At 34.7% G+C, this 26,616-nt stretch overlaps 1 protein-coding gene across 3 annotated transcripts; it reads right to left on the bottom strand.

Moving 5' to 3' along the window:
* Positions 1 to 2,171: 2,171 nt before the first annotated feature.
* On the bottom strand, positions 2,172 to 25,027 carry LOC106792271. 3 transcript variants are annotated; one of them, XM_014758584.1, is made up of 14 exons: positions 22,781 to 25,027; positions 19,961 to 21,597; positions 16,810 to 16,944; positions 12,296 to 12,707; positions 11,558 to 11,656; positions 6,126 to 6,308; positions 5,647 to 5,775; positions 5,358 to 5,565; positions 5,011 to 5,241; positions 4,002 to 4,326; positions 3,671 to 3,918; positions 3,149 to 3,325; positions 2,801 to 3,055; positions 2,172 to 2,706 (listed from the first exon to the last, which is right to left on the bottom strand). In XM_014758584.1, the coding sequence occupies exons 2-14, from the start codon at positions 21,143 to 21,145 to the stop codon at positions 2,379 to 2,381; spliced, it is 3,915 nt and encodes a 1,304-aa protein (XP_014614070.1). In that variant the 5' UTR covers positions 21,146 to 21,597; positions 22,781 to 25,027; the 3' UTR covers positions 2,172 to 2,378. The 3 variants fall into 3 exon arrangements, with proteins under 3 accessions (XP_014614070.1, XP_014614079.1, XP_014614063.1); XM_014758593.1 differs by having other exon boundaries at positions 19,961 to 21,420; XM_014758577.1 differs by lacking the exon at positions 22,781 to 25,027 and having other exon boundaries at positions 19,961 to 22,312.
* Between the last annotated feature and the right edge of the window lie 1,589 nt (positions 25,028 to 26,616).

Raw genomic sequence — 26,616 nt, 5'->3', positions numbered from 1 at the left:
GATCGTATCATTTACGGAATTCATACTCGCGAGCATACTTAATCATTCGTCGATAGCATTTGATATGACAAATATGTTAGATAACCTCGATACACTCTTACATTTACTGACCGCTCTGTAAATGCAAAATTTCTCAAGGCACACTCCCATATTTTAATTATGAGCCGCACTGAACGACGACGTTAGATCGTTCTACAATTTTTTTTGTCGATTATATTTCTCCCTTTACCACGCTGCTATCGAGTTATGCTTTCCGAGTAAAAATGGTAAAAACAAAAATTCATGGTTAACATAAAATACCACAAATAAAAACATCACTGTTACCGAAGCTCAATTTGAAAAAGCGGAAAATATGACAAATTGTTCGATCTTTAATTGCCAATGGTTAATTAAAATTTTTTAACTGCGTATTATGCACGAGAAAGCTAAATGACGAGATTGAGTTCCCTTAAAATATTTAGTAATGGATAAACTTTACAGCAATAAGAAAACAAATGTAAAAAAAAAAAAAAAAAAAAAAAAAAAAAAAAAAAAGAAGATAAAATCGAAAGTTAAAGAATAACATTNGCACGAGAAAGCTAAATGACGAGATTGAGTTCCCTTAAAATATTTAAAAATCGAGAGATCAAAATTCGAGAAGAAAAAAAAAAAAAAAAAAAAAAAAAAAAAAAAAAAAAAGAAGAAGATAAAATCGAAAGTTAAAGAATAACATTGAATAAAATAATAAACCAGATATTATCTCTTTCCCTTTCTCTCTCACCCTCTCTCACTCTATCTTTCTCTCTTTCTTTCTCACTGATCCGAAATCACAGACAATATTATTTTCTTGTTTAAAATCGTACATAACCCACGTGGGCCTGGCACAATACTTATAATCTACATATTATATAAAAAACTTCTTGCACCTCCGAAGAAATTTCGTTGTAACAAGCACCGAAATATAACGAGTATATATATGTATATATATATTATATATATATATATAATATTATATGAATATATATTTATATATACATATATATTTTTTAAATCGGTGGCCAAGCGCTAAAAACTATACTTCACAATTAAAGTATTCGTATCATTATATCACGAATAATCTCTCCCCAATTTCTCGGAATTAACTACAACTATACAAACTTTAGAAATTTCCGAGACTCGAAGATCGACTTTTTAATCGATGATTTTGAAAATATAATCTATGATGATATCGTTCATAAGATCCAGTGCAACAAAAATTTTAACCACCGATACAATCTAAATCACTCAACAAAGTTTAAAAAGTGATTGTAAAAAAGAAAGAAAAAAAAAAAAAGAGAAAAAATATGTTAAAAATAAAACCGCGTACGCGAAAACATATATATTTTTTAAAAAATATTCGGACACACCCTTAATCTTCGCTATAATAACTATTAATATTTAAATTTACAAGAAATATGTCTACCCTGATTACCAACGGGACTTTGTGATCTATTTAAGCGAAGAGTGATTTAGTTGTTAAACTACAAATATTCTCCCGGTCTCGTTTTCGATTGAGAAATTAGACTTTAAGATGTGGCAAGGTTCATAAATCAAAATAATTTTCTCCTGGAGAATACAACTTACTGAAACGTATCAATATTGATTTTTTAAAGACTAGTGAGTCAGCGAAATGTATTCTGGTATCCGACACAATGTCTATCATCAATCCGTAAGAAAAGTACACAAAAGCGTTACTAAAAATTAATCGTTGGTCGATTAATCTGAAATATAATTATTAATGCTCCTCCCAGTTAAATTTGACCAAATTCATTTATAATTAGATATGAATTAATTTCAGTAAAATCAAAATAAACAATCATTTAAAATAAGAATATAAACCTCCAACAAACGACAGAAAAAAGGAAAAACTGATGTAACTCTTAACACTCATATGTAAAACAGAATAATTGTCAATAGTTAGTGCAGTTTTATATATGAGGAGCTTTAATAGGCAGCAAAAACGAATAAAAAAGTATACTGCTGCCAGAATTTTTTGTTTGCTCTTACTACCACCGCTATAACCATTACTGCTTTCACTACAGGTACTTCTATATCTAGGACCTCCGACAATTATCATCGCTATCACTATGCCTTAAAGTTATCAGCATAATTCTTCACATTTCAAAATATTCTGGTAAAAAGAAAAACAATCCTTTTAATAATCCTTCCTTCAGAAGGTGCAACGTTATTACAAGTTTCCCTTGTATTTGTCTTCTATCGCATACATATGAATTTAAATTCATAAAGTACGTTTTCTTTTTCTCGTTCGTTCCTTTTACGTGACCGATTCTTGCGTAAAGTCACGCACAACTATCTGAAGTTATCAAACAATTTCGACCAGGTCGGTAAACATATAAATATTACGTATGACTTATAAAATGTTGATTTTCCAAACTTCGTGTAAATTGGGATTGGTTTTCGAGAGGTCGTTTAAACTGTATTTGATTTTGTGTGGGCATATGCATTTGCAATTGCATTTGTTGAGTCTGTAGCTGTGCCAAAGCCGTGGATGGTGCAAAAGCCGGATAAGCCAACGTCGTACTCAGACTTTCGTTATGCTCTTCCAAAGAATTTTGAGCATAATGTAGCACTAGATGTTTCAAGCTCTCATGAATATTGTAGGGCTCAGCGAAACCGTAACCTCGTTCAGTCGCATATATGATACAGTGATTTACAGTACCGTTGCACCTACGATTTTAATGGAAATGCAAATAGTAAGAATATTCTTCGTTAAATCAAAGTCCTTTTTATAAGTTTCTTTTGTTAAAATAAAATAACTTACATAATTGACAAAGCATATTGGCCAGTTCTTGATCTTCGTACAAGGAACGTACCATCCGGCCGACCAGCAAGAATACGATCGGCATCAGAACGTGATCCTTCCAAATAGAGCCAAGTCTTCTCCTCTGTATGTACTTCTAAATCAACTTCTGGAAGATCTCCGTATACTAAATCGCCAACTAATGGATTTGTAAGTGAATGATTTAGCACTAACTGATTGATTTTGTTTGCCGTCATGCCATTTTTCTTCAACCATCTAGCGAAAATAAGAAAACAAGATGCAAACTTAATACAATCTGATTATGAGATGAATTGTAACAAGAAGAATAAATGAAAATCATCAACGTACGTGAAATGTTTGTCCCTTTGCCTTACTAGTTGAATAATTTCCGGTTTTAACTTATGCATTTCTCTTTCAAGAGTTCTATTATAAGCGATTCGCTGCTTCAAACTATCATCCAATTGTTCTTTACTGTCTTCTAAAGATTTCAATCTGCGTTTCAACAGTTCTGCATTTTCGGTTAAGCTGTAATAATTATAATACTTCTATGTAAAACGGTATATTACGAAATGAAAAACATGAATAATCAAGGTCTATCGAAAGCGATTGCAAGCAACAATTGCTAATATTTTTATTTAAACAATTTTTCTATTTTGTCGAAACAGATGAATAATATATCATGATATTTTTTCTAAACCAATAATAAAATATAAAAGTATATCATTTCATCGACAGATTTTGATTATTATTTCAATGATTAATACTTCCAAAAAATTTGGAAAATTTGTAACAAATAAAAATACACTTTTCCATGTTCACAATATTTTTCGCAAACCCATTTATATATATTTATTTATTAAAAAAACTCACGTCGATATCTCGTGCGGCTGAGCTTCTTTCTGGAACTTTTCCTGCAATTTCATTTGATCCTCAAACATTTTAATCGCTTCTGAAAATGCTTCCAGAGCTTGTCTTTTTAATTGAACCTCGTAAGCCGTTTTACTATACAATTCGGAACAATCTTGATATTGTCGACACGTATCAACTATTTCTTTGCTCAATTCGGCAAACTTTTGCTTGACCGTTGCCATGTCCGTTGTACTTGCAATCTCGTCATCCTATTTTTAATTTAAACAAAAAAAAATTTTTTAGTATCTAAATTCACCATAAATTATGCATATTTATAATTAGAATAACTTACTTGTTGAAAACGTGATACAGGATATAGTAACTTGATATCCAAAGTAGAATTATATTGAGCCAAGGAACAATTCCTGTAGTAATCGACCAGTTCGATAACCGAATGAAAATTATACGGCTCGGAAAAGCCATAATTTCCATTGCGATGACAAATTTTGATAAGCTTATTCGTACCACCTTTACGTAACGTCAGAGTATATTCACCTCCTTTGGAAGACGCATTGCGAACTAAGAAAGTACCATCAGGCGAATCAATCATTTTTTCATTTACTTCATCTCTCGTTATATCTCCCCAATACCATTCAGCTTCCTGAAGCGTTCGTGGCCTGTAAACAAATTTTTAAGATAACACTAGTACTAAATTTAATTTATTCCTAATTTCTTGTTTGTTTTATCGAGAAGTATACGCGTTGATTAATATATTAAATATATATACAAAATTCGCGTACAAATTGAGCTTTTGAGTTGACTGGGCCCGAGACTCGAATCTAAATTTTTTCCTACTCCTTTTTGAACTACTCATTATTAAACTATTTATCGATTTGAACTACTATCCCGTAAACGTTCGTACGTCTATACAGCAGCTAGATGTAGAACAAAATGTAGTATTTTTAGATTTTGAAACCTAAGTAACGTGATCAGTTCTACAAATTCGATAGAAAACTAATCCAATAGGTTCTTTCCCAACTCTCTAAGTTTTTCTCTTATTTATGTTATCTTGAAATCTATAAATCTCTAAACCAGAGATTCAGGTCAGGTCTCGCTACATCTCTTTTAGATATTTTTATCTTTATATCTATCATATTATTAAACATATATTAAATATTTATATATTTAATTATAGAATATTAAAGAAAAGATTAAAAATAATATTTACATATCTATATATATTTAATATATTTAATATTATCTTTGAATATTTATTTATATTGTAATGTTGACATATTGCGAGATCATTTCTATTACAAAAAATAATACCTATTTACTTATTTTCCCTATTTTTTTTTTACCTATGAGACTGTTGATCCTTGGCACTGTCACCAGCAGCTCCCGATTTTTCAGTCGTATTATCTTCTTCAAGAACCGGAAATGAATCTAGAACAGGAAACTGAGGTCTCGAAAATTTCCGTGGTGGAAGCTGTGGAGCACTAGCAAATTCGGGCAATCTTTCGTTCCAATCAACGTGCAGCAACAGTAGTTCCATTATCCTTATGTAAGCTTTTGTATTGTGTATAATTTGTCTAGAATATAAATGTAAAATGTATAAATAGATATTATGTGTAAATATGAAAAAGATAGTGAGAAAAAATTAATATGAATTACTAATAATTAGGATATTGTGCACACGTATACTCACATGATTCGTTCCCAGGGCGGCCTAATAAATATATGACGAAACACTTGGACAAGTACGGTGGGTGGTTCCGTGTAACCCCTCCCATGTTGCAACTGACATATACGACAAAAGTGAGCCATCAAGTGAAACAATGTACTACGATGATGTTCCGGAAGTTCAGTAACAAGTTGTCCTAAACGGGCAGCACACTGCTCGTCACTTCTCATATCTGAATGAACGAAAATGATTGCATTGTTAATATCATTCCATAAATCGTATATTTCGAAAGCAACATTTAAAGAATACTTACTTGATGCTTCTAGGAACCTGTCATAAAATTGTACCGGTATTACCGGATCTGGTAATTCTTGCAGGAACATTTTCAAAACGCTTGCAATGCATTGAGGAGTATATCGATCTAAATCAGCGTTGTGCACGTCTGTATGGAACAATTTATTTGGAATTTAAATTTCAAGTGTTTTAATAATTCAAAATGATTTTTAAATTGTTCATAGGTCAAAGCTACTAGTATACTTTTACCATTTTTTTTAGATTTTACTAAACTATTTGATCAATACTTAACTTTTCATATTGAAAATAAATTTCTTTACAAATTAAATTTAACGCCGCTTAATGGAGCACTAATTTTATAATCGTTCAATAATAAATGACACACAATGTACAATACATTATTTTATCAATTCTCTCTACTTTTTGTTTTGTAATGTTAATCGTTTTAAAAAATGGATGACTCATTTAAATTCATGAATGACTCATTCAAAGTCCTACCTTCGTCCAAGTTTTGTCGTAACTCAAGGGTTTGCTCGTTAGGTTTACTGCAATAAACTTTGTAGAGATCTAGAGTCGTATCCGCATATGCTCTTTCTTCGAGAAGACGTGTACATCTTTCCACCAAGATCGGAGCAGTACGCGAGGATGTTTCGAATTGTGAACACAAAGCAAGGCCGAATACTAAATAAACAAATAAATATATATCATTTTCATTTTGTACACATATAGATTTATAATAAAAACCAAAATGAATAGCAATATATCACTATGATCTTATATCTTATTTATTTATATCATTTCTTTTCAATCCCCATAACATCTTAATTGACTATTTAAAATATATGATGTATATGTTACGATCGATGTACAGATTCCGGGCATTGTAATCACACAATGACCATTACAATTGAGCAATTTATATTTTGAACATGTTTTCCGTATATTGCCCGGTCAATCTATAGAATGCCCAGAGGGTTTTGATCAATCTATAATATGTGTTTCAGTCGTGTGAATTTAACACGTTCGTCGCCCAATTTTATTTAGCCATGTATTCAGTTATTGGATATCACCCAAATATAGGTAAACGTATTAATGCACGTGGGAAAAGGGTGAAATGATCTTAAGCTCTTGACTTCTAACTGAAACACATGTTATAGATCGACTAAAACTCTCTTGGGTATTCCATAAATTTCCCGGACAATGTATACAATCCTCGTAGTAATACATATATACAACATACGTGTCATAAGTTCTAATTTGTCTAACTATATTTGTTTCTCTATCACATAATTACGATAATAGCAACAAAAAATACTCATTGTATAGGTTTTCATTTCTTTGCTCGCTTGTCGTTGAACCACGAAAAATAAATTTACACGATTGCCAGCGTTCATAAACGCAAATTGGTAATTTCCTATAGAAAGGTAAATGATGAGATAAGAATACTTCGAAGTAAGAACGACTAGTTAAGACTATGTAATATGTTGAATCCGCCGTTATACCGTTATAACGATTAGAAACTCATAGGAGCATGGGAGAAGCTAAAAAAAAATCATCGAATGCTCGTAATCTAATAACGATAGAAAAACGAGGAAAGCGGATCTCCAAATAGGACACTACCAATGCAGAGAAACGTTTTTCTCTTCCTTTATTTATTTCTTTCTTTCTTTCTTATTTGAATTATATCGATACGAGAATGAATCTACAAAAGATTCGTCTTTCTTTACGAGTCTGACGAGAGAGATAAAAAAAAATTATTACGATTTAAAGAGAAAATCACACGCATCAAAGAACAAACCAAATTCTTGTAACAGTGGTAACTAATGAATAATTAATGAACTATTTCGTCAACTTCATAATATTCTTTTTATTCGATTTCGTAAACGAGACATTTCGATTGATGACACAAAATAACAGATTAAGTGAATTATAAGTTAAATCAAGTTTCAACAAAATAGAAAGAAGATTGTTAAAGCACATGTGTGCGTCCCTTGTGCTACGTAATACTATCCTTTACTAGGGACTTATATTACTATACTAAGCATTTGTATTTAATAATGCGTTGAACTTTTCTTTAGGACATGCAATAGGATCAAAAGCATATTGTGTCTATTGTCCATGTTTTAGGATCTTTAACCAAGCCCACAGCTTCTGGAATTTGTCGAACGTACAATAAATAAACACAAGTACACTCCTAGACGAAATAAGCCAAGGGTTACCTATTGTCTGGCACTTATTCTTAAAATATCTTTCTTTAGTTATGTAAAATGCAGTTTCTTTATGCATAGTACCACACATACATTTGTTTAAATATTTCTGAACAATCTATTTACGACTATTAAGAAATCACTCCCTTTATTTCTTTCCGAACACTCATTTTAAAGAAATTCGTGATTTTTTAATATATTTTGTTTAAATAAATATTTATTAATTGTTGTTAAGGATTATTTTATACAGTAACTTCTCCAACATTTTGTTCTTTCTATCTCTGTTGTTTTCAAATACCCTAACGTGATATCAAATACAAATACCATTAAATGAACAAATTATATGAATTACTTACTTGAAAAGAAAATAAATTCCAAGAGACTATTTTTTCATCTATTTATAAAAGGCTTTTAAACTCAACATTTTTGTGGAAGCCAATAATTTCATTTCTTTTTAAATAAATAGATCAGAGGGATAACGAATATATCTTTAAAGAAAAGAAAAGAAAAATGGCAAAATTAATTAAAGATCGTTCTTACATATGCGCAGAAAAAAAATGTGAACAATGTAGTCGAAAGGGGTCGACGTCTCGCGAATAGTATTTTTTTTCTCATATCATGCCCGTGACGTAAACGCAACTGCTACAGAGACTAGGATAATATCTGTCCAGTCTGCGCGATTCTTTATTACCAACATAATTGCTACATTTTTCTTTTTTATTATTATTATTTTTTTTTTTTTCTTCTCCATCTCTTCTTCCTCGTCTTGCAACTTTATTTGCGCATAAAAATGTTGCATTTAAACAAAAAGGTGTTCATATTTTCAAGCGGATTGCAACGACATCAACCGACTTGTCATTGACATCATATATACCACTTGTACAATCAAAGACGTGTATGCTTGCATGCATTGTGCAGAAGTTGAATAAAACGAGAAAGAAACATGAAGTTTAAAGAGGGAAAGAGAAAGAGAGAAAGAAAATAACGAAGAAAAAAGAAGAAAAGGTCAAAATCGAGGAACATGCTATGCGAACAAGACAATATGAATGTGAAGTTAAAGAAGGAAGGCATGTCAGATAGAGGTCAACACGGAAATTTGATATTCGTCACGAATGCCTATCGAGTCTATCACCGATTTTGTCGTAAACGATCGCACGCGCGTGCGCCCGCGCGCGTGTTATGCGAATGACTGCTACTCGTGTCGACTACGAGTAGAATAACACGACTGCTGAATAATTTTAATAGTTTTCGATATATCCGTGTACGTATATATATATATATCCGTGTACTGATGTATATATATATACATCAGTTTGTGTATAATATAAATATGTGCATGTATGTATCAGATCTGTCTACATATGTATGTACACGTATACGTGTTTATATGAATATGTATATATGGATAGATAGATAGATGGTCATCGTTACCTCGGATATAACGAGCGCGCTAGCGATAATTTCATTTTTTAATTGCACTTAGTCACGAATATCTGGAAGCTGCGCTTGAAAATCGCATCGTTCGACGACAGACCGAACATAAGTCATCCAAGCTTCGTATACATATATATATACATACTTTAGTTTTAAATGTAATAAACGGAGCAAGCGAATGATGGTAATCGAATAAAGAAAAAGAACGAAAAGGAAGACAAAAAAAATAAGAAACCGGTAAACATGTTTCCAATGATTCTTCTTTTTTTTTTTTTTTTCTAAACTTCTTTACCGCATAAGATTAAGTTAAATTAATAATGTTAAAGTTAAGTTAATAATGAATTGTAAATTTTTTTTTCATGGCGAATGAGTAACGCACAATGAACCCCTTTTTTTTTTCTCTCTCTAAAAATAGACGCTTTTGATATATCATACCATTCGTTGCAAATGAAAAGAAAGTGTCTATTGAATCGTCGTATATATTATCATTAATTATCGTTATTATTCATTATACAAATTCGCGAAAAGCGAGTATGGCATTATGAATTTTTCTCTTATACTTTTTATAAATATACTTAAGTAACATTCTATCTATAATTTTGAATTTCGAAATTAATCTGTCGTGTAGTTTATTAGAAAAATTCATTTAAAGAAACTTAAATTAATCAATATTCGCAAGAAACTTTCGTAGTTGTTAAACTGAAAATTAAAAACACAATCGAATGCACAGTTCAATTCATTTGAAGAAAAATATTAATGACCTTTATTTAGAGATATTTTATAAAGCTTAAAAATTCAAAAAAGAAAGTTAAACCAATGGGATTATAACAACGATTCTCCCCAATCGGATAAGACAAAAATAATTTTAATCCGGTAAAATAATTATGACTTTAATTTTTATGAAATGCTAAAAGAATACTGCTAATTGACTATTATCCTAAAGGTCATATGATTACTCAAGAATATAACTCTAATCTTCTAAATCGATTAAATTAAACAATTCGAAATAACAGGTCTGACTTATAAAAATACAAAAAATAAATGATAATTTTTTTTGAACAGAATACAAGCTTTACAACTACAACAAAATTTGCTTTCAGATTTGGCTCCCTCAAGCTAAACTTGCTCCTACAGAGCTTCTTTTATATCATATTAAAAAATAGAAGCAATTGAAAATTAAATATTAACGTTTTAATATTAAAGCGGAAAATTTTTTAAACTACTCTCATTTTTTTAAGAATCAAACTGCAAGAGGGTTCAATACTTTAACACGTATAAATATACAATCGTTCGAAGTACCTGTTTTAAACATACACATTTACATATTTATCTATATTTCATTAAATTCCTAAGAGCATAAATTGCCAGTAATTTCTACGCGTGTATGCGATCAAAGGATGACAACGTCAAACAAGATCATTGTGCTTGCTTCGTTGAGTTTAACGATCAGGCTCGGCTACTCTATCATTTGCTTGTTCCCCGCATTTTGCATGTGTTCGGTAAGCTTTTCACGGAAAAATTTACCAAGACGAGAATAGTTTATTCGTTACTTTTATTTTTTTTTTTCTTCTTTTTTTTTTATGGAATAACGTTGAACTTGCAGTGAATGCATGCGTACGTCTGTACATAGATAGCATATGTATACTTGTATATGAATGTGTAACTGCGCGATTTCTATCGTTGCTACATTAATGGATATATGTCGTTCGGTGAATAAATTTCAAAGTAAAATTACGAGATCTAACGTGTATGTGGATATGTTTCACATAAATATAAATATATATATGTATCCATATATATACACACACATACGTACATATCCTCTGTAAAATCGTTAATATTTGTTTGATAGTATTCGCTAGAACGCATTTAAAGGGGCGAGGTTATTATTACAATGAATATCAATGTGAGAGACACTATATACGACAATAAACCGATACCGATCGGAAGCCATTGTAAATTCTAACAATACACCACTATGGTTCTAATTTATACTCATTTTTATAACGAGATGTAACGTACTTGAGAAAGGTGTCCTTGCCATAAACTTCATAACTCTTCTATCGCGGCACTGACTTAAACGCTAACTAACACGTTCCTGGCGTAATATCTTGGATAATCGGCGGAACGATATATTTGAATTTTTTTAATAATTTCCGTATACATGTATATCCCATTTGATTAAATGAACTGACAAAAAAGCAAAATAACTCGCTCATTTGTTCGCGCTTGGCAATAGACGGAATCGCGTGTCTGGCGCGTAAGCGAAAAGTTTCAAAGTTAACTCACCGGAAGCATATCTATTGCTACGGTTTTTCGACTCAGCGGGGACGCAGCTTATGGGCAGACCAATTGCCGAGCACGTTCTGTGAGTTACCAGGCCGCAATCTGTCGAAAAAAGGAAAGAAAAAAAACACGCCATTTTTATTTCTGCTTACACGAAATAAAAAACAATCCTGGCTAGTCAAATGGAATGGATATTGAACGCGTTCTCTACTATTATAAGTTACTTTCTCATATATCTTACAATATGTTCCGTATTCGTGAATAATTAATAAAATAATGATTAAAAAAAAAAAGAAGAAAACCTAAACATTTTACAGATTAATTAATCAAATGCTTTTTATAAGAATCACATATGTATTGCAAATATAATTACACGTTGAAAAATTCATAATCATCGTGAAAGCGCTAATATTAGTAAAAATATTCATTCGATAAAACATAACTATTATATTTGCCGTAAATCTCTATAAATAATGAATCCTAATTACTAAGCATGAGACTTTGTAAACGATTAGAATAAAATGAAGGTAAATGATACGCGTAACGAATAATTAAATCCAAATACAAATGTGACTTCTCATTTTCCTATATAATTATAATAGAATAAATTATAGTGTAATAAAAACTTTTATTGCATAACAAGTATAATCAAAATAGAACAATGTTAAGAACAACGCTTTGTCAAAAATTCTAATTTTAGCGGATAAACGTAAAAAAAAAAAGAAGAAGGAGATTTGTTACCTTGGCAAAGGAAACCTTGATGCAAGAGACCCCTGAGATATTTACGACACTTGTCACACTTTTCCAAAATACTGAAGCTATGCAAGACAAGATTATGACTATCGTTGGTTGTATTGTTGGGCGAATGGGCGAGGCCAATACCACAGCTCGCATTGACGGTGCTACTACCGGTTGCAACTGATGTCAGTGTTGTTGTTGTTGTTGTTGTTGTTGTTGTCGATGGCACCGTCGTCGTGCTGGTCGTTGTGCTGGTGGTCGTGCTGGTCGTCGTGCTCGTCGTCGTGCTCGTTGTCGTGGAAGATGTATTCGCGTCCGTGCTACCAGGCAACGAGAGGGGAGTCGACGTCTGGCAGAGTTCCTCGATACACACCAAAAGGATCTTCTGGTCGAGCTCATCTTTTATACCCATATGCTGTAATAAACAAGTCGGAAGATCAGAAAGTCAGCTAAATAACCGATCGATTTCGAATCCAAAAACATCTGCTCGAACGATTAATTTCATTACATAGCTGAACCATCGCTATGTTCTTACATAACTATATATATATATATAATGTAATATATATATGTATATAATGTATTATATGGTAACATATATAGGGTTACCATATAATTTAATCTTCTTTCAAATTGACTTTGAAAGAAAGAAATAAAGGGAAGAAGAATCTTGTCAAACTTTTTCCTATCTGTATTCTTGTTTAATTTTTTTTTTGTTTTTACAAAATATATGAAAATAAATAATTTCAGTAGAAAAGATTGTCACTGATCGATGAAAATAGAAAACCAACCCTCGATTGGTAAAATATTACACCCTTACCTGTCAATATGATCATGTTATTTCATCGAAAGAGTACTACTACTACTACTATATCGAATAACACAGTCTATATATTCATATTCGAAGCGATACCGAGAGAAAACAAACTATTTACGGAGCATTATAAATTATGAAAAAAAAAAAAAAAGAAGAAAAAAAAAGGACACGTATGGGAATAAAAAGAGAATAGTTCACGGTTTGACGTATTACTCGAATATTCATTGAAAACCGAAGCCACGTTGGAAGGATGTATTACTACGTCTGTCTCGTAAAAGAGAAGTAGGAGAACTAAAAAGAGGGGGTTGGAGAAATAAAAGTAGAAGTGAATTGAACACGTTAGAAAGAGAAAGACATTAAAGCGACAAAGTTTTTAAACTGGTGGCGGCGGGTGCGGGCGATGCGCTCATAAAAAGTCGAATGAGAAAGCGTAATTTATGTGCTACGTTACGCTAACTCCCGACTGACATCTCCTTCCCCGAGCGATTAGAGCAGTTGCTGCTCCTACGACGGCGAGTCAACAGGTGTCAGTTACCACGTAGATATACGAGAAATGCAGCATAATACCCCCCTACTGCATTTCACAGAGACTCGAGTGCGCTCGCTCACTCACTCACTCGTCCGATTAAATTAACGGCTTTGAACTGCTCATGCCCATCCAGAAACTACTCAAAATGGAATTAAAAATATTCTTTTAAAAGCAAGTAGTGTCACTGTACCCAAGTTAACGGGAATAACCGAGAAACCAACCCTTCCTTTAAAATCTTCCTTTTTTCTCTCTCTCTCTCTTTCTTTTTCATAAGTAATCGAAAGAAACCCACAAAGGCATTGTAAAGAACTTATTAGAAAATTTTTATAAATTTGTATTTTACGAATAATGATATATACGTTATTTATGAATATTTTTTATTACAGTTTTTTTTTTCTTTTTTTAATCGGAAATAGTTTTATTTAATATATCAATATACGAAAATTACTTGTAATTATATTTAAATATGTCGATATTAAGTATTAACAAGTAACGAAACATTTGTAAACCTAAATTTTTATTTAAATTTGTTGTCTATTTCAATTATGCAATGCCCCCACAACTTCTCTCTCTCTCTCTCTTTCTCTCTTTCTTTCTCTTGCTTTTGTTCGCACGAAAATACTTGAGTTCACGTTTATCCGAGACAGTGTGTAACGATTATTGCGCGAATCGTGATGTACACGTGCGCTATTTTAAAATACATCGGGTTAAGCGCGTAATTCTCTCTCACTCTCCCCGTTTCTCCTCTCTTTCTTTCTTTCTTTCTCTCTCTCTCTCGGCGCTAGGACGAAGATTGGGCCAAACGCTATTATTAGTTGAACGTGGCAAAAGTAAGGATCGATATATTACGCATATTCACACGAGAGCATAGCAATAAAATTTAACGCTGGCGTTAGTTTATTTTACGTTTGATCTACAGCAAAAAAAAAAAGAAAAAAGAAAGAGAAAGATTGGAAGGAGAAAAAGAAAGGAAGATAGAGAAAGAATAAAAAAAAGATTAGAGTTACTGTGTATGCACGTCTCTACGTACAAAGTTCAAACTCTAAAAAAGAAAAAGAAAAAAAAAAAAAAGAAAAAGAGTTAAGAATAAAGAAAAGAACGCTAAGTCAAGAGAATGTTTTATATTCGTTTGAGACAACGCATGGTAAGTTTTTTCAAGTATTATATTAAAAAACATAACACGCTACTCGGATGATTTAGAGTCTCGTATCTTCGACCGATAACTCTTTACGACGGTCGAATCGATCGATTTTAGAATTCGTTTAAATTCACAGAAAACCTAGCGCGTTGTCCTCACATAGGCCGAAAGGAAAACCTTCACGAGTAGAGGAAGTTTTACGAATCGAATAGCATTATAATACACGTATTATACGCGACGGAACTTAACTAAAAAAAGTTACAAAGATTTTGTCCTTGTTATCCTTGTTCTTACAAAATCCTTTCGTGGTATGCAATTCGAGAATACGAAAAAATCGCACAAAACACACAATATTTCTTCTGCAATGGGAACAAAAAAAGGATCGTTTGCAAATTTTCTCGTTTACGGTAAACTTTGTTTTTTTTTGTCCTAAAAGAAAAATATAATGAAATATTATTTTGTAAAATCGACGACGAAGGATCGAAGAAAAGGACAGAAGATCGCATAGAATACTTTTAATTTATCTGGATAAGTTACGATTCATTCTGACAACTCTTCTAACATAAGAGAGACGTGAATGCGCTTATTAGAAAGCGCATGCGTGTTTTACACAATAAAACGCTCGATTGCACGACGAACGCAATAGGTATCGGTCGTTTTATCACATTAATTTATATTTTCAATAAAATTTCTGCTACAACGCTAATTAGTATACCTATTATCCTGTTTACTTTATCCATTTTAATTAATGTTCTTAACTTTTCTTCTTTCAGTACCTTCTGAGAGCTCGGTCTCTTCAACTTAGCTTGGTTTTCTGCTATTTGCCAATTCAATTCCCCCTTCTCATTTTCAACTCAATTCCTATTCTTTCTTTCTTTCTTTCTTTAATTGCCGTAAGTAGTTGCCTCCTCCTAATTAGACGACGACGACGACGACGACGACGACGACGAGGAGTATAGGCCAAGTAGTGGAAGTAGAACCGCCGAGAGTAAATCTTTTTTCACGCGCAATACGGAGGAGTCTGAAAGGCCGCATGAGCCTCGAAGCCACCTAAGCGAGAGACTCATTATGATTATGATAATGTCGACGACGATAGGAACGAGCGTATGTACGTAAGTACGTAATGCATACTATATATACTGGTATATATATATATATATACATATCGTCGTTATTGTATGTATATATTGAAGTTGAATCGTTGCACGAACGTCGAAGAAGGTCCGATTCGATGAATACGTATGTATGTATATGCTTTCTATGTAAAGCGTGTCTAGCTCGTCTAACGTCTAGCTCGATCTAGGAATATTCATTCGATTTTAATTTACGACTACGTCACGTGGTTATATGCCGAGTTGCAACTTTTCTTTTCTTTTCTTTTTTTTTTCTTTATCGTTGTTATTATTATTACTTTTCTTCTCCATCGCTTTATTTTCATTAAATTTTCATTTTCTTGCAAAAAAAAACTGTAAAAGAAAATGATCTTATTGATGGACGAAAATTCCAAGGAGTAACGTAAATATTAAAGAAGAAGAATAAAAAAAGACGGGAAGATAAGGCACGCGCGACTGGGCAATAAAAGCAAATGAAGAAAAGGAAGAATCGATAAAGTATCTCCACCGTGTGGTCCAAGCCAGACGTTCCATGGCAATTACAAGGCCAACGGGCCAAGGAAAACCGTCGTCCAGATAATAGTATTCGCTTCTAGGTCATCGCCTTTGCTCTACCAACCAAAGAATTTTCGATCTTTACGAAGCCGTTCTGATCGACCATTTTTTTTTTCTTACTCAAACCTATCCCTGTCCTACCTACCCTTCTCTTTAACTCCTAATATTTCTAGGTCGCTCATTTAACTTTCATTAGCGTGCATTTCTGTATTTTTCGTGTCGTTAAATACGCGTACGTGAAGCGTAAGCCGCGATTAAACTGATAAACATTGCGGGTGTCCAACGCAGATTAAAATAATTATATCGATAGGTAGGTATATATAAATACGTAAATCGATTATCATAGAAAACATTGATATGACTTACCATGAGTTTGTCTCGATCCAGATGCCGGAGATCGCTGCCTTTGATATCTTTAGACTTGAAAATATCCGCATAGCTGTAGAGATTTAACGCTGACATCCACTCGAGTACGTCTAACGATGTCCATTCACTGACGGGCTAAAAACAAAAGATAAGAGAATTCGGCTTGAATGATAATATAATTGCTACTACTAAATTGCAATGGAGATCGATCGCAATCCGATCGTTCGTAAAAATACAACCGATTCGTTGTCTCATTTCAATAAATAAAAGAAAGAAAGAGAGATAGAAGAAACGTAAATGATAACAAACACTATTCGTAAAGACTGATTTGAATTGAAAAAATGACAATTCTAAATAACGATAATGATTGAAATCGATCGAGCCACGCCAACCATATCGAAATAAACTACGTAAGGAATACAATGTATGTAAAAACGTATATAAAATAATGCAAGCGAAAATTCTGGAGGTTATCGTATCGCGGATGTCAATTCAATCGTGTTATTCAACGACTCCTCCATATTCATAATTGCACATAACTTTGAAAATGCACATTTAAGCTCGCGAACTTATTCCTCGATTCCGAAGATAATGCGATGAGTATAACACATCCGCTCCGGAACGAAGAATATGCTCGTAACTTTAACCACACGACCGAAGACAGATTAGATAAGTATAGGCTGCCGTGGCAGCTTTGGCGTGAAAGACATCGTATATACATAAGTAGTATATACGTGCATATATTCATATACCTGGGTGCGTGCTTGTACTATTACATGTGTGTATGTATATATGTATGTGCACAATGGTGCGAGCGAAATATTGAAAAAAACTCGACTTATCGAATGCTCAAAAAATGAGCGCATGAAAAAAAAAAGAGAAAGACAGAAAGGAAAAGAGAAAGAGAGAGAAAGAGAGAGAAAGAGAAAGAACGAAACCTTCTCTTACTTATAACCTTAAGTGTATAATCGTGACGACACCAACGAGATAACACATTCAACGTCTTCTTCTTCTTTTCTTCTTCTTTTTCTGCTACTTGTACATCTCTTTCTTATTCTTACTTTACTACTTACTCCTTGTTTCCGCAAGAAGGAGAAAGAAACAGATTATAATTATTTTTAAAAAAATTCTACATAAATTTTCATAGATCAAAATTTTTACGCGAATTATACAACCGGTAAAAACGTTAATTTCTGAATATAAAAACTACGAAGAGTGATAAAAGAAAAAATCTGTTGTTCATTTTTTGTCTCCTCATTCGCGAAACTAAACATGGTTCTTATCGAAACGTTTCATAAATTTCTCCGGGATCTACCAATTTTTTTTTTGTATTTTTTACATATAGTCGAAAGGAATATTTATTTCACAATAAAATTTTAATAATCGATATACCAACGAAAAAGTCTTTTTTTACCTTCTACTTCGAAGTTTATTACTAATGCGTTTCCAATTTATCCGCTTCGTGCGATTTTGCATTAATACATGCACCTACATATTTAATTATAATTTTAAACAGGATATCGTTCAATATTTAAAAACAATTTCAAGGCTTAACTATAAAAAAAATGATAAATATATTACGTGTACGCTATTTAATGTTATTTTTGAGTTGTAATCGTATTATTTTGAAAAAATAAAAAATTGCATCTCCCTTGAAAAAATAATAAGACGTTTCACATATCTGTCAAAGTTCAAATACCTTAAACAGTGATATATTAATCTTAAGTTATAATAAGAACTTTCATTACACATTTGTATCAGTATTTAATCCTTTGAAATCGATTTTACATAAATACATACAACAGCCTGTATATCGCAAAACTCGTGATCACAGCCGATTAAAAAGGCGTCGGCGTTATTTCCTCGGCACTTCGCTTTTACCCAGATAGATTTAGGTCGTTACGCCATCGGGCTCAAGCAGGTTTCGCTCTAATAACAAAATGTCGCTTGTGTGTCTGAGAGCGTATTAAAGCCGACTTAGAAATCAAGGGGGGCCTAACGTTAAGATGGGTTTTCGTCACTAACTAAAATACACCCATAATAATGCAAATCGCTCGATTCACTTGCCACTGATAATTTATCTCTCCTTTTCTCACCCTTTTTGTATTTTTCTCCCTTTCTCCGTGTTATTCTTTCATCCTTTTTCTGTCACATTCTTACCACAGCTCTTCAACTTTAACGATCAATTGTTATACTGTGTATTCATTTAATTTCTATTTCTTTAGACACATATATGTTATCTATTCACCTTATTATTCTATATAATTTGTACTATGATCAAAGAATTTGTTTTTATTACAAAAAAATCTAATTCATATTCATTATAATAGTTAACAGTTTATTTTTTACTTGTAATATTTATATTATCTATCGCGTGATATTTCTATTAAAAGCTCAATAAATCTATCTAGTAAATTATACTTGAATTAATCGTTGTGAATGTATAGGTGCCGACAATTGAAAAAATAATGATTTCAAAGAGTTCACAAACGAGGAACGGATCGATCGATCGTCTTACATTTGTGAGAGTGCTGTCAAGAGTTGTTCGACTCTGAACAATTTAATTAAAACATTACCGTTTCCTTCGATCCGCAGTTATCTCTAATAAGAAATATGAAACAATGGGCAGCTGATAAGAATGATAGAGAAAGAGAATAAAGAAAGGAAGATGGTATAACAAAGAGATGAATTTGAAGTTCTCATTTTTATCCACGGTGCGAATCGAATTGTTGCAAAAACAGTAAGACGCTCGAATTATTACGCTTTCTTGAACATTGAGTTTGAGAGGCATTGGTCGATATGATTTTTAACCCTTTGAGTATTAGCAAACAATATAATCTTTTTCCAAGAAAAATTTTATAAATATCAAAGATTAATTTTTAAATGTCTCAAATAATTGTCCCCCAAAAAAAACCCAAAGAAATTTATTCTCAAGTATTACAATTATTCTACCGAAAGACTATAACTTTTTTTATGAAATACCGATGAAACAAAAAAAACAAAAAAAAAAAAAGCAATAATAAAATGCTAGATTTAAAGCGATAGAATTTCAATGTACCAATTTACAAAGGACAAAGTAATATATTGGCCCTTGACGCTAAAAGGATTAAAAAGGGTTAAAGTATATTAGGTAAGAATAGGATATACTGACCTTGTCCTCATAAAAAATTTGACCGGGCAGCGCGTGACCCTTGTTACTCCATTGGCACAGGTGTTGTCCGCTGTAGACCGAACAGACGATGTGGAAGCACGCGCGGCAGTCTGCGGGACAGAGCGAAGCACACATGCAGCAACACGCGGACAATCTTCCAAGTGGCACCCTCGAGGCAGGGAACGTCCGCGCCTCGAGGATACTATACAGGTTTTTGCCCTTTGACAAGCGAGCAGTTTTATCGGTTGACAAATTAGATCCAACAATCGCATCGTTCATGAGCCGATTCGAATCTACGGTAACAGTGCTCTCGATCTCCCACGATTCTTTACTCGACTGAGGAAATTGCTGTTGTTGCCGCGAGTGAACAGCACCAGCATCGTTGCACCTACATACATATCGATGAAAGGAAAACACTCGGGCACAACACGGTAAACTCGTCGACTTGTTATCAATATCAATATCATTATCGCGTTTATCGTCGTTATTACATGCACGCAAAAATTGTTGCTGTTGTTGACAATCAAATTTGTTGTTGCCATTATTGGAACTGTTCAACAAGCAACGAGATTGTTGTGCTTGTAAATGATTAGCGAACCACTTTTGCGGGGTGAATTGATTCGTGTTAGCAGAAGTCACCCCCCCTGTTGTTTTAAGTCTCGATTCAAACGATTTCTGTTGCTGTTGTTGTTGCTGCTGTCTCGTCTCGTTGTTGTTATTATAACCAAGAATTGAATGCATTTGCAAATCGTTATAAGTTCCACTTGCAGGAGCGTTTGTTAAAAAAGTTCGCGTTACACGAGAACAACCGACAGTTTCTATGGACGATGACGTTGTCGACGTCGTCGTCGTGGGAGCTGTCATCGTAGTTGGGTTAGACGAGGAGACTCCGTTAGTACTCCCCGCACCCTTCCTAAGCATATAATTGTCCGAATCAACAGCCAACAGCCGTGGCATGGCCGACGACTTAGCTTTCGCTTCATCCTTCGACGTCACCGTAATGGATGACGATGACGCTGTAACTAACGATTTAACACCTCCAATACCCTTCAATACAGTAACTTCTTCCTCCGTACGAGCATTCGATGGGTTAAGGAGAAGATCGTGTATCTTCCCCTGAAGCGCGACTACCGGTTGTTGTACCTGCGACGCGCAGGCCGCGGTAGCGCTCGTCCCTCGCTTCATCGCCAAAATCACTCGAGATCATCAAAACTTTCCTATATTTTTATGCACTTTCTTACACTATCCTCTTATTAGATATCCTTCAATTTCTTTAGTTCCTTGTCTCTCTCTCTCTAACTCTCTCTGGGATAATGTAGCAAGGACTAGGTCTCGTAAAGCACTATCGCAAGCAGCAACGAGCAATCCCTCCGTTCTTTCCACTCCAAGAGGACAGCTTCACTTTCTTCGAATTCGGCCATTTCGCTTTTCTCGCTCCTCAATCCTCGTTGATTTTCTCCCTGAAAGTATAAGAATCCATTGGAGACTATGACGTTTCCATCGATGCTAACTCCACCAGTTCCTCTTGAACGTTCTCCCAGAACGGAATCGTATCTTTTCGGTTTTAGCGTCGAACACATCAGCCTCATAACGATTTAAGACGAACCTTCTTTGGATTCGTTCAACGGGTATCACTACTGAAGCAAGAAGAAAGAGTTCGTCGATCCTTTCTCAAAGTTTATTATCTCTTTCTCTTTCATTCTCTCTATCTCTCTGTCTCTCTCTCTATCTCTCTCTCTCTGTCTCTCTCCTTCTCTTCCGTGCTCCGAAGGACACCTGGGTCCTTGTTATCTTTCTTTCTTTTACTTGTATCTTTAGGTTGTTCAGATTCAACCGATTCTATTGACGAGGCGCTCAATCGGAAACGCGTGGCGCCTTTTTACCGTGATCGTTACGTTAGCGCCGTTGTTATAATTAATAAAGAGAAGTGGAAATATAAACGTGCCAATGTATAAAAATGATAGAGAGAAAAAGAGAGAAGGAAGGAGGGAGGCGGAGGAGGAGGTGGAGGAGAAGGGAGGGAGGGAGGTAGAGAGAAAGGGAGGAAGGAAGGAAGAGAGAGCGAGCGAAAGAGAGCCGCTCCCGTGGGTGTGACCTCGTGTAAATTCGTTTTCCATAAATCTCACTCCTACCGCTCTCTCACGAGTGAGCACACACGACCTTTGTATAAACGCCGAGATTTGCCGAGCCGAACAAAACCGGTTCTGTCAAGCAACGACACCGAGCGATTTTCAACGTAGTCCCACGAGTACACCACACTCGTAGTGCCAAGAAAGCGAGGAGAGAGACAGAGAGACGGGAAGGGAAGAGACTCAAAAAAAAAAGAGAGAGAGAGAGAGAGAGAGAGCGAGAGAGAGAGAGAAAGAGAGAGAGAGAGAGAGAGAGCGAGAGAGAGAGAGAGAGAGAGAGAGAGAGAGAGAGAGCGAGAGAGAGAGAAAAAGTGATCCGCGTGGTTGGCTTATCGAACGCGATTCAAAATCGTCGAAGGACCCTCTTTCTTCTCTCTCACTTATCGTCTTTTCTATTTCTCTTTTTCTCTTTTTCTCTCTCTCTCTCTCTGTTGCCCCGCTCTCTTCTCTTCTTCGATAAGCACGAATCTCCTCTACGAGACGAGGGCGCTTCTTCTCCTCTTCCTCTCGATCTCATACGCTCCTACTCTACGCAAATGATCGCCCCACCGCTAAATCGATCTATCGTCAATCAGTACTCTATTCCGAAAAATCAAAGAGTTTCGACGATTCTATCTTTTTTCTTGCTTTCTTTCTTTCTTTCTTGATTTATTTATTTATTTATTTATTTCTCTCTCTCTTTCCTTCTTACCTAGGTACACTCTGCTATTCCGTATATTCTTGTATTCCAAACGATAGATATAAATTTCTCGTGCTAACGTTGAACTAGCGAACGAATTTCTTAAACGAAACGTGTTTCCGTGTCGTCGACGAGAGAATAAATCGCTTCCGCCGACTCGAGACTTGGTAGCACACGATCTTCGATCCACTCTTCTTTTAACTTCTTTTAGCTTCTTATTCTTATTCTTATTCTGTTGCTATTTTTTCTTTTTTTTCTTACTTTCTATTTCTTTCAGTTTTATTTTTCCCGTGTAAAGTAAAAACGATTAAACTGTTCCTTCTTACGTGTGTGGTTTTTATAGAATTAAATATCAGTGAAAAATTGTAAGAATCACGCGCAAGAAGACAGTCTCTCTGTAACTGTTATCACGTTAAGCGCGAATTCGCGACTGATTGGTTGCGACCGGCTCCCTCAATAGCCTCTGTCCGTTTTCCATCTTTCCTCCACTGCGTGGCACCGCACGTGACACTGTTTTACCGACTGACGTATTACCTTCTTCTACTCCCCTCATATTTAAAATACTACGTCGGTAAAGAAGAATTCATACACCGGATGAGAATTTTGTCGACCTCATTCACATTTTCATTTTTTCTTTTTCTTTTTTTTTTCTTTTCTTTTCTATTTTTCCTACTCCTTTACGTACCGTCTTTTAAAAAAATCCGCGCGTTAGTATAAATAAATAATCGTACAAAAATGTTTATTACAGTCTAGAGTTTCTAACTTTCTTTTTCTTAGTCTTTTCGTAAAATGTTCCGTTGAAATCGAGACTATTCCACATCGATTCTACTGTACCGTCATGGTTCTTCGATTTTCGACGAGGCCACACGAGGAATACGACATATCCCTACTAGACTAGTGCTAATACTACTACTACTACTACTACTCTTCTTTCTTCTCCTCTTCCTCCTCTTCCTCCTTTTACGGAGGAAACCTCCACGATTCTTCTTCCGGCGCGAGAGGAGTGTAGTTACCGAATGAGTATCTCCCTACTTTTCTCCTTCCTCCTTCTTCTCCGCAACCACCTCCTCACACCTCCTCCTCACACCTCCTCACCATCAACTCTCCCTCGTCACTGTCCTCGTCACCGTCCTCGTCGTGTTCGTGTGTTCTCTCTTTCGTCTTGTGGACGAAACTCATATCAAGCGCGAAATAACGTACAGTTCGTGAGCCACCGGATGGAAAAGTCCACTGGGCAATGCACTTTTTGTACCGCACACCTGCACGCGCGAGCTCTGTACACACTTTATTACTTGCTCGTATGCAACAGCGACGCGGACGATCGCCTATCTCTCCTTCTCTTTCTCTCTCTCTCTTTTCTTCTTCTTCTTTCTCTTTCTTTTTCTTTTTCTACTATACTTGCGCTCGATCTCTTTTTCTCTGCCGCTTCAAAGTCGTCGTTTCTTGTCTTCTTTATAAACCTCTTTCGATGAAGAGCTTCGTAGCTATTCTCGTAGCAACTGTACGAATGTCTTTTTCTTTTTTTCTTTTTTTCTTAATAGAAAAAGACCAAGAAGATCCGGGAAAAAATATCTCCCATTCGAATCCTTTTACTTCCTCGTATCGTTTTTTTTTGTTCAATCGTAGGAATGAAATCAGAAGTCTCCTCTCGTTTGACAATCACATAGATCCTTTTCTTCCTGAACGCTTCCTCTTGATACGACTTCTTCTTCTACTTCTGGTCGGTTGTGTTCTAATTGTATAAAGGCTATAACGAGGTAGTGGTGGTGACGGTTGGTCCACCTCGTAGAAAAATGAGAATTATGCCGATGGAAGTGAATTTCTTCAAATGGAATATATCTCCAGTTCAGTATTTCACATTAACAACGGCAACGACAACGACAACGGCAACGACAACGACAGCGACAGCGGCACAGTGCACAGCTGACCGGCCGGTCTGTCAAGTTCGGTCAATAGCCATAACCGGAGCTAGAGGCAGTCGTGACGGCTCTCTCGCCGACGAGCCGAACCTCCTGCTCAATCGTCGGCGCTCGGCTTCGCCCCTTTTCGTTCACGTTCGGCCCTTTTCGTAGCCTTTAACGCTACGAAACCCAGGGCCGTCTTGCTTCGTCTCTGTGCCCCACCTTTCATTTTCTACCCTATCTTCACTCTATTCCATTTTTGTTTCTTCTTTCTTTTTTTCTTTCTTTCTTTCTTTATCTTTATATAACTCTGTACTATCCGTCTCTCCACTAGGAAAAGATCGAAACTTCGAATAAAAACAGGCAAAGAAATAGAAATATTAATTAGATTTATATGCGCGTATTTAATTCATCGTTGATTAAATTATAATCTTCAATGTTATATAATATATTTGACGAGATTAAAATTGTTTAATAAAAATTTATCGAATAATCGTGAGAGATCGTTGGTCCGAGCACATATGTAATAAGAAACTTGGACATAAATGAAAAGACAGCTTAAAACGTCTGTCTTAGTTCTTTAATTATACTGATAAATTTAATCACTTATTATTAATTCAATCCTTGAAATAATTTCGTTCGTGTCAAAGGTCCATAGATAGGGATCGATATATCAATGGATCTCGCCGCGGTAAATTCACAAGATTTATATATATATATATATGTATATATATAAGAAAAAAGAAAATTCAACAAATTAAATTTCAAACAGCATACCAAAATCTGAATATCTCCTCGATCGGTCAACAACGTGTGTCAGGAAGGCGATATCGGAAACTAATCTTTCGTCGACGTCTACTACTAACCAAGAGAACGTTCGAACAAAGAGAAAGGGAAGAAGAAGCTTTAAGGAAGACGATTTTACGAACTAAAAGTACTCTCCTCTCTTACTTGAAAAAAGTACCTATATATGCATTATTACTATATATAATATGCACAATCGCCGTTTACGTTAAGTGGCCGATTTTAAATGCAACATTTAGGGAGACGATGAGAAGAAAAAATATAAGAAGATGATGAAAAAGTCGAGACATCAACGAACGAACGGTGTGTCTCAAGGAGTATTTTCTACGCGAAAAATCGCTACCACGGTCTTCCTCCTTTCCGTCCTTTTCCTTCGCGTTATACCACACTACGGTAGTCGTTAATATACCGGTAGTAGCGCAGGTGTGAGCTCTCTTTTACGATCGAGCTTTTTACTCTTCTCGCTCTTATCGTAAAGTGCTCTCTCTTACAGAAGAACTTGCTTCTTCACCCTTTTCGTCTCGTATCCACGCATACGACGTCATCATCATCATCACCATCATCATCATCATCATCATAATAATCGTCATTATCCTTTTCATCATCGTAGTCGTCAATGACGTCAACAACAATGACGCCAAAATCGTCAAGAAAGAAGAAGTTCTCTAACCCACGAAATTCAATGGCGTGTGGATCGTTTAAGGGTCGGCTTAAAGGAAGGGATGTGAAAGTGAAAAGCGGCTTTCCAACGTATAGCGTGTTTGCTCGGCAACGGGGTTGGGAGATCGTAGAAAGGGTCTGCGAACGTGGGATGATCGAATCTAGTCGCACGCATGCGTACTACTGGGAGAGCTTCCTGTTCAAGGTCACAGTCCCGCTAGTACGCATACGCGTCGCCCTGCGCTATCGCCATTGTTTAACTTTCTTTCTTTCTTTCTTTTCGTTTTTTTATTTTTCTTCATTATTATCGAAACTCTAAAAAAAAAATGTTCTCGAATTATATGGTATTGCAACTTTGTATGTGTTTAAGTGTATTGCATAGATTTTCATTAATAATCTTCAATCATAATAGAATAAAATTTGTAAAATATAATAATTTCAAAACTAAAAACGATTTTTAAAGAAAAATACCATATGATTGAT

This window comes from Polistes canadensis, unplaced genomic scaffold (genome assembly GCF_001313835.1).
Source record: "Polistes canadensis isolate GaletaPanama2010 unplaced genomic scaffold, ASM131383v1 scaffold_9, whole genome shotgun sequence".
In the NCBI taxonomy this organism is placed as follows: domain Eukaryota; kingdom Metazoa; phylum Arthropoda; class Insecta; order Hymenoptera; family Vespidae; genus Polistes; species Polistes canadensis.
Note: the sequence above shows the minus strand (reverse complement) of the source record. Positions and strands in the feature narration are given on the sequence as shown.

Coding starts and splice junctions, on each gene's coding strand:
- LOC106792271 (XM_014758584.1), bottom strand. CDS start 21,145: ATGAAGCGAGGGACGAGCGCTACCGCGGCCTGCGCGTCGCAGGTACAA. Junction 11,657..12,295: donor TCAAGGTTTCCTTTGCCAAG/GTAACAAATCTC, acceptor TTTTTTCGACAG/ATTGCGGCCTGGTAACTCAC. Junction 4,327..5,010: donor AAGGATCAACAGTCTCATAG/GTAAAAAAAAAA, acceptor ATTTGTTTACAG/GCCACGAACGCTTCAGGAAG.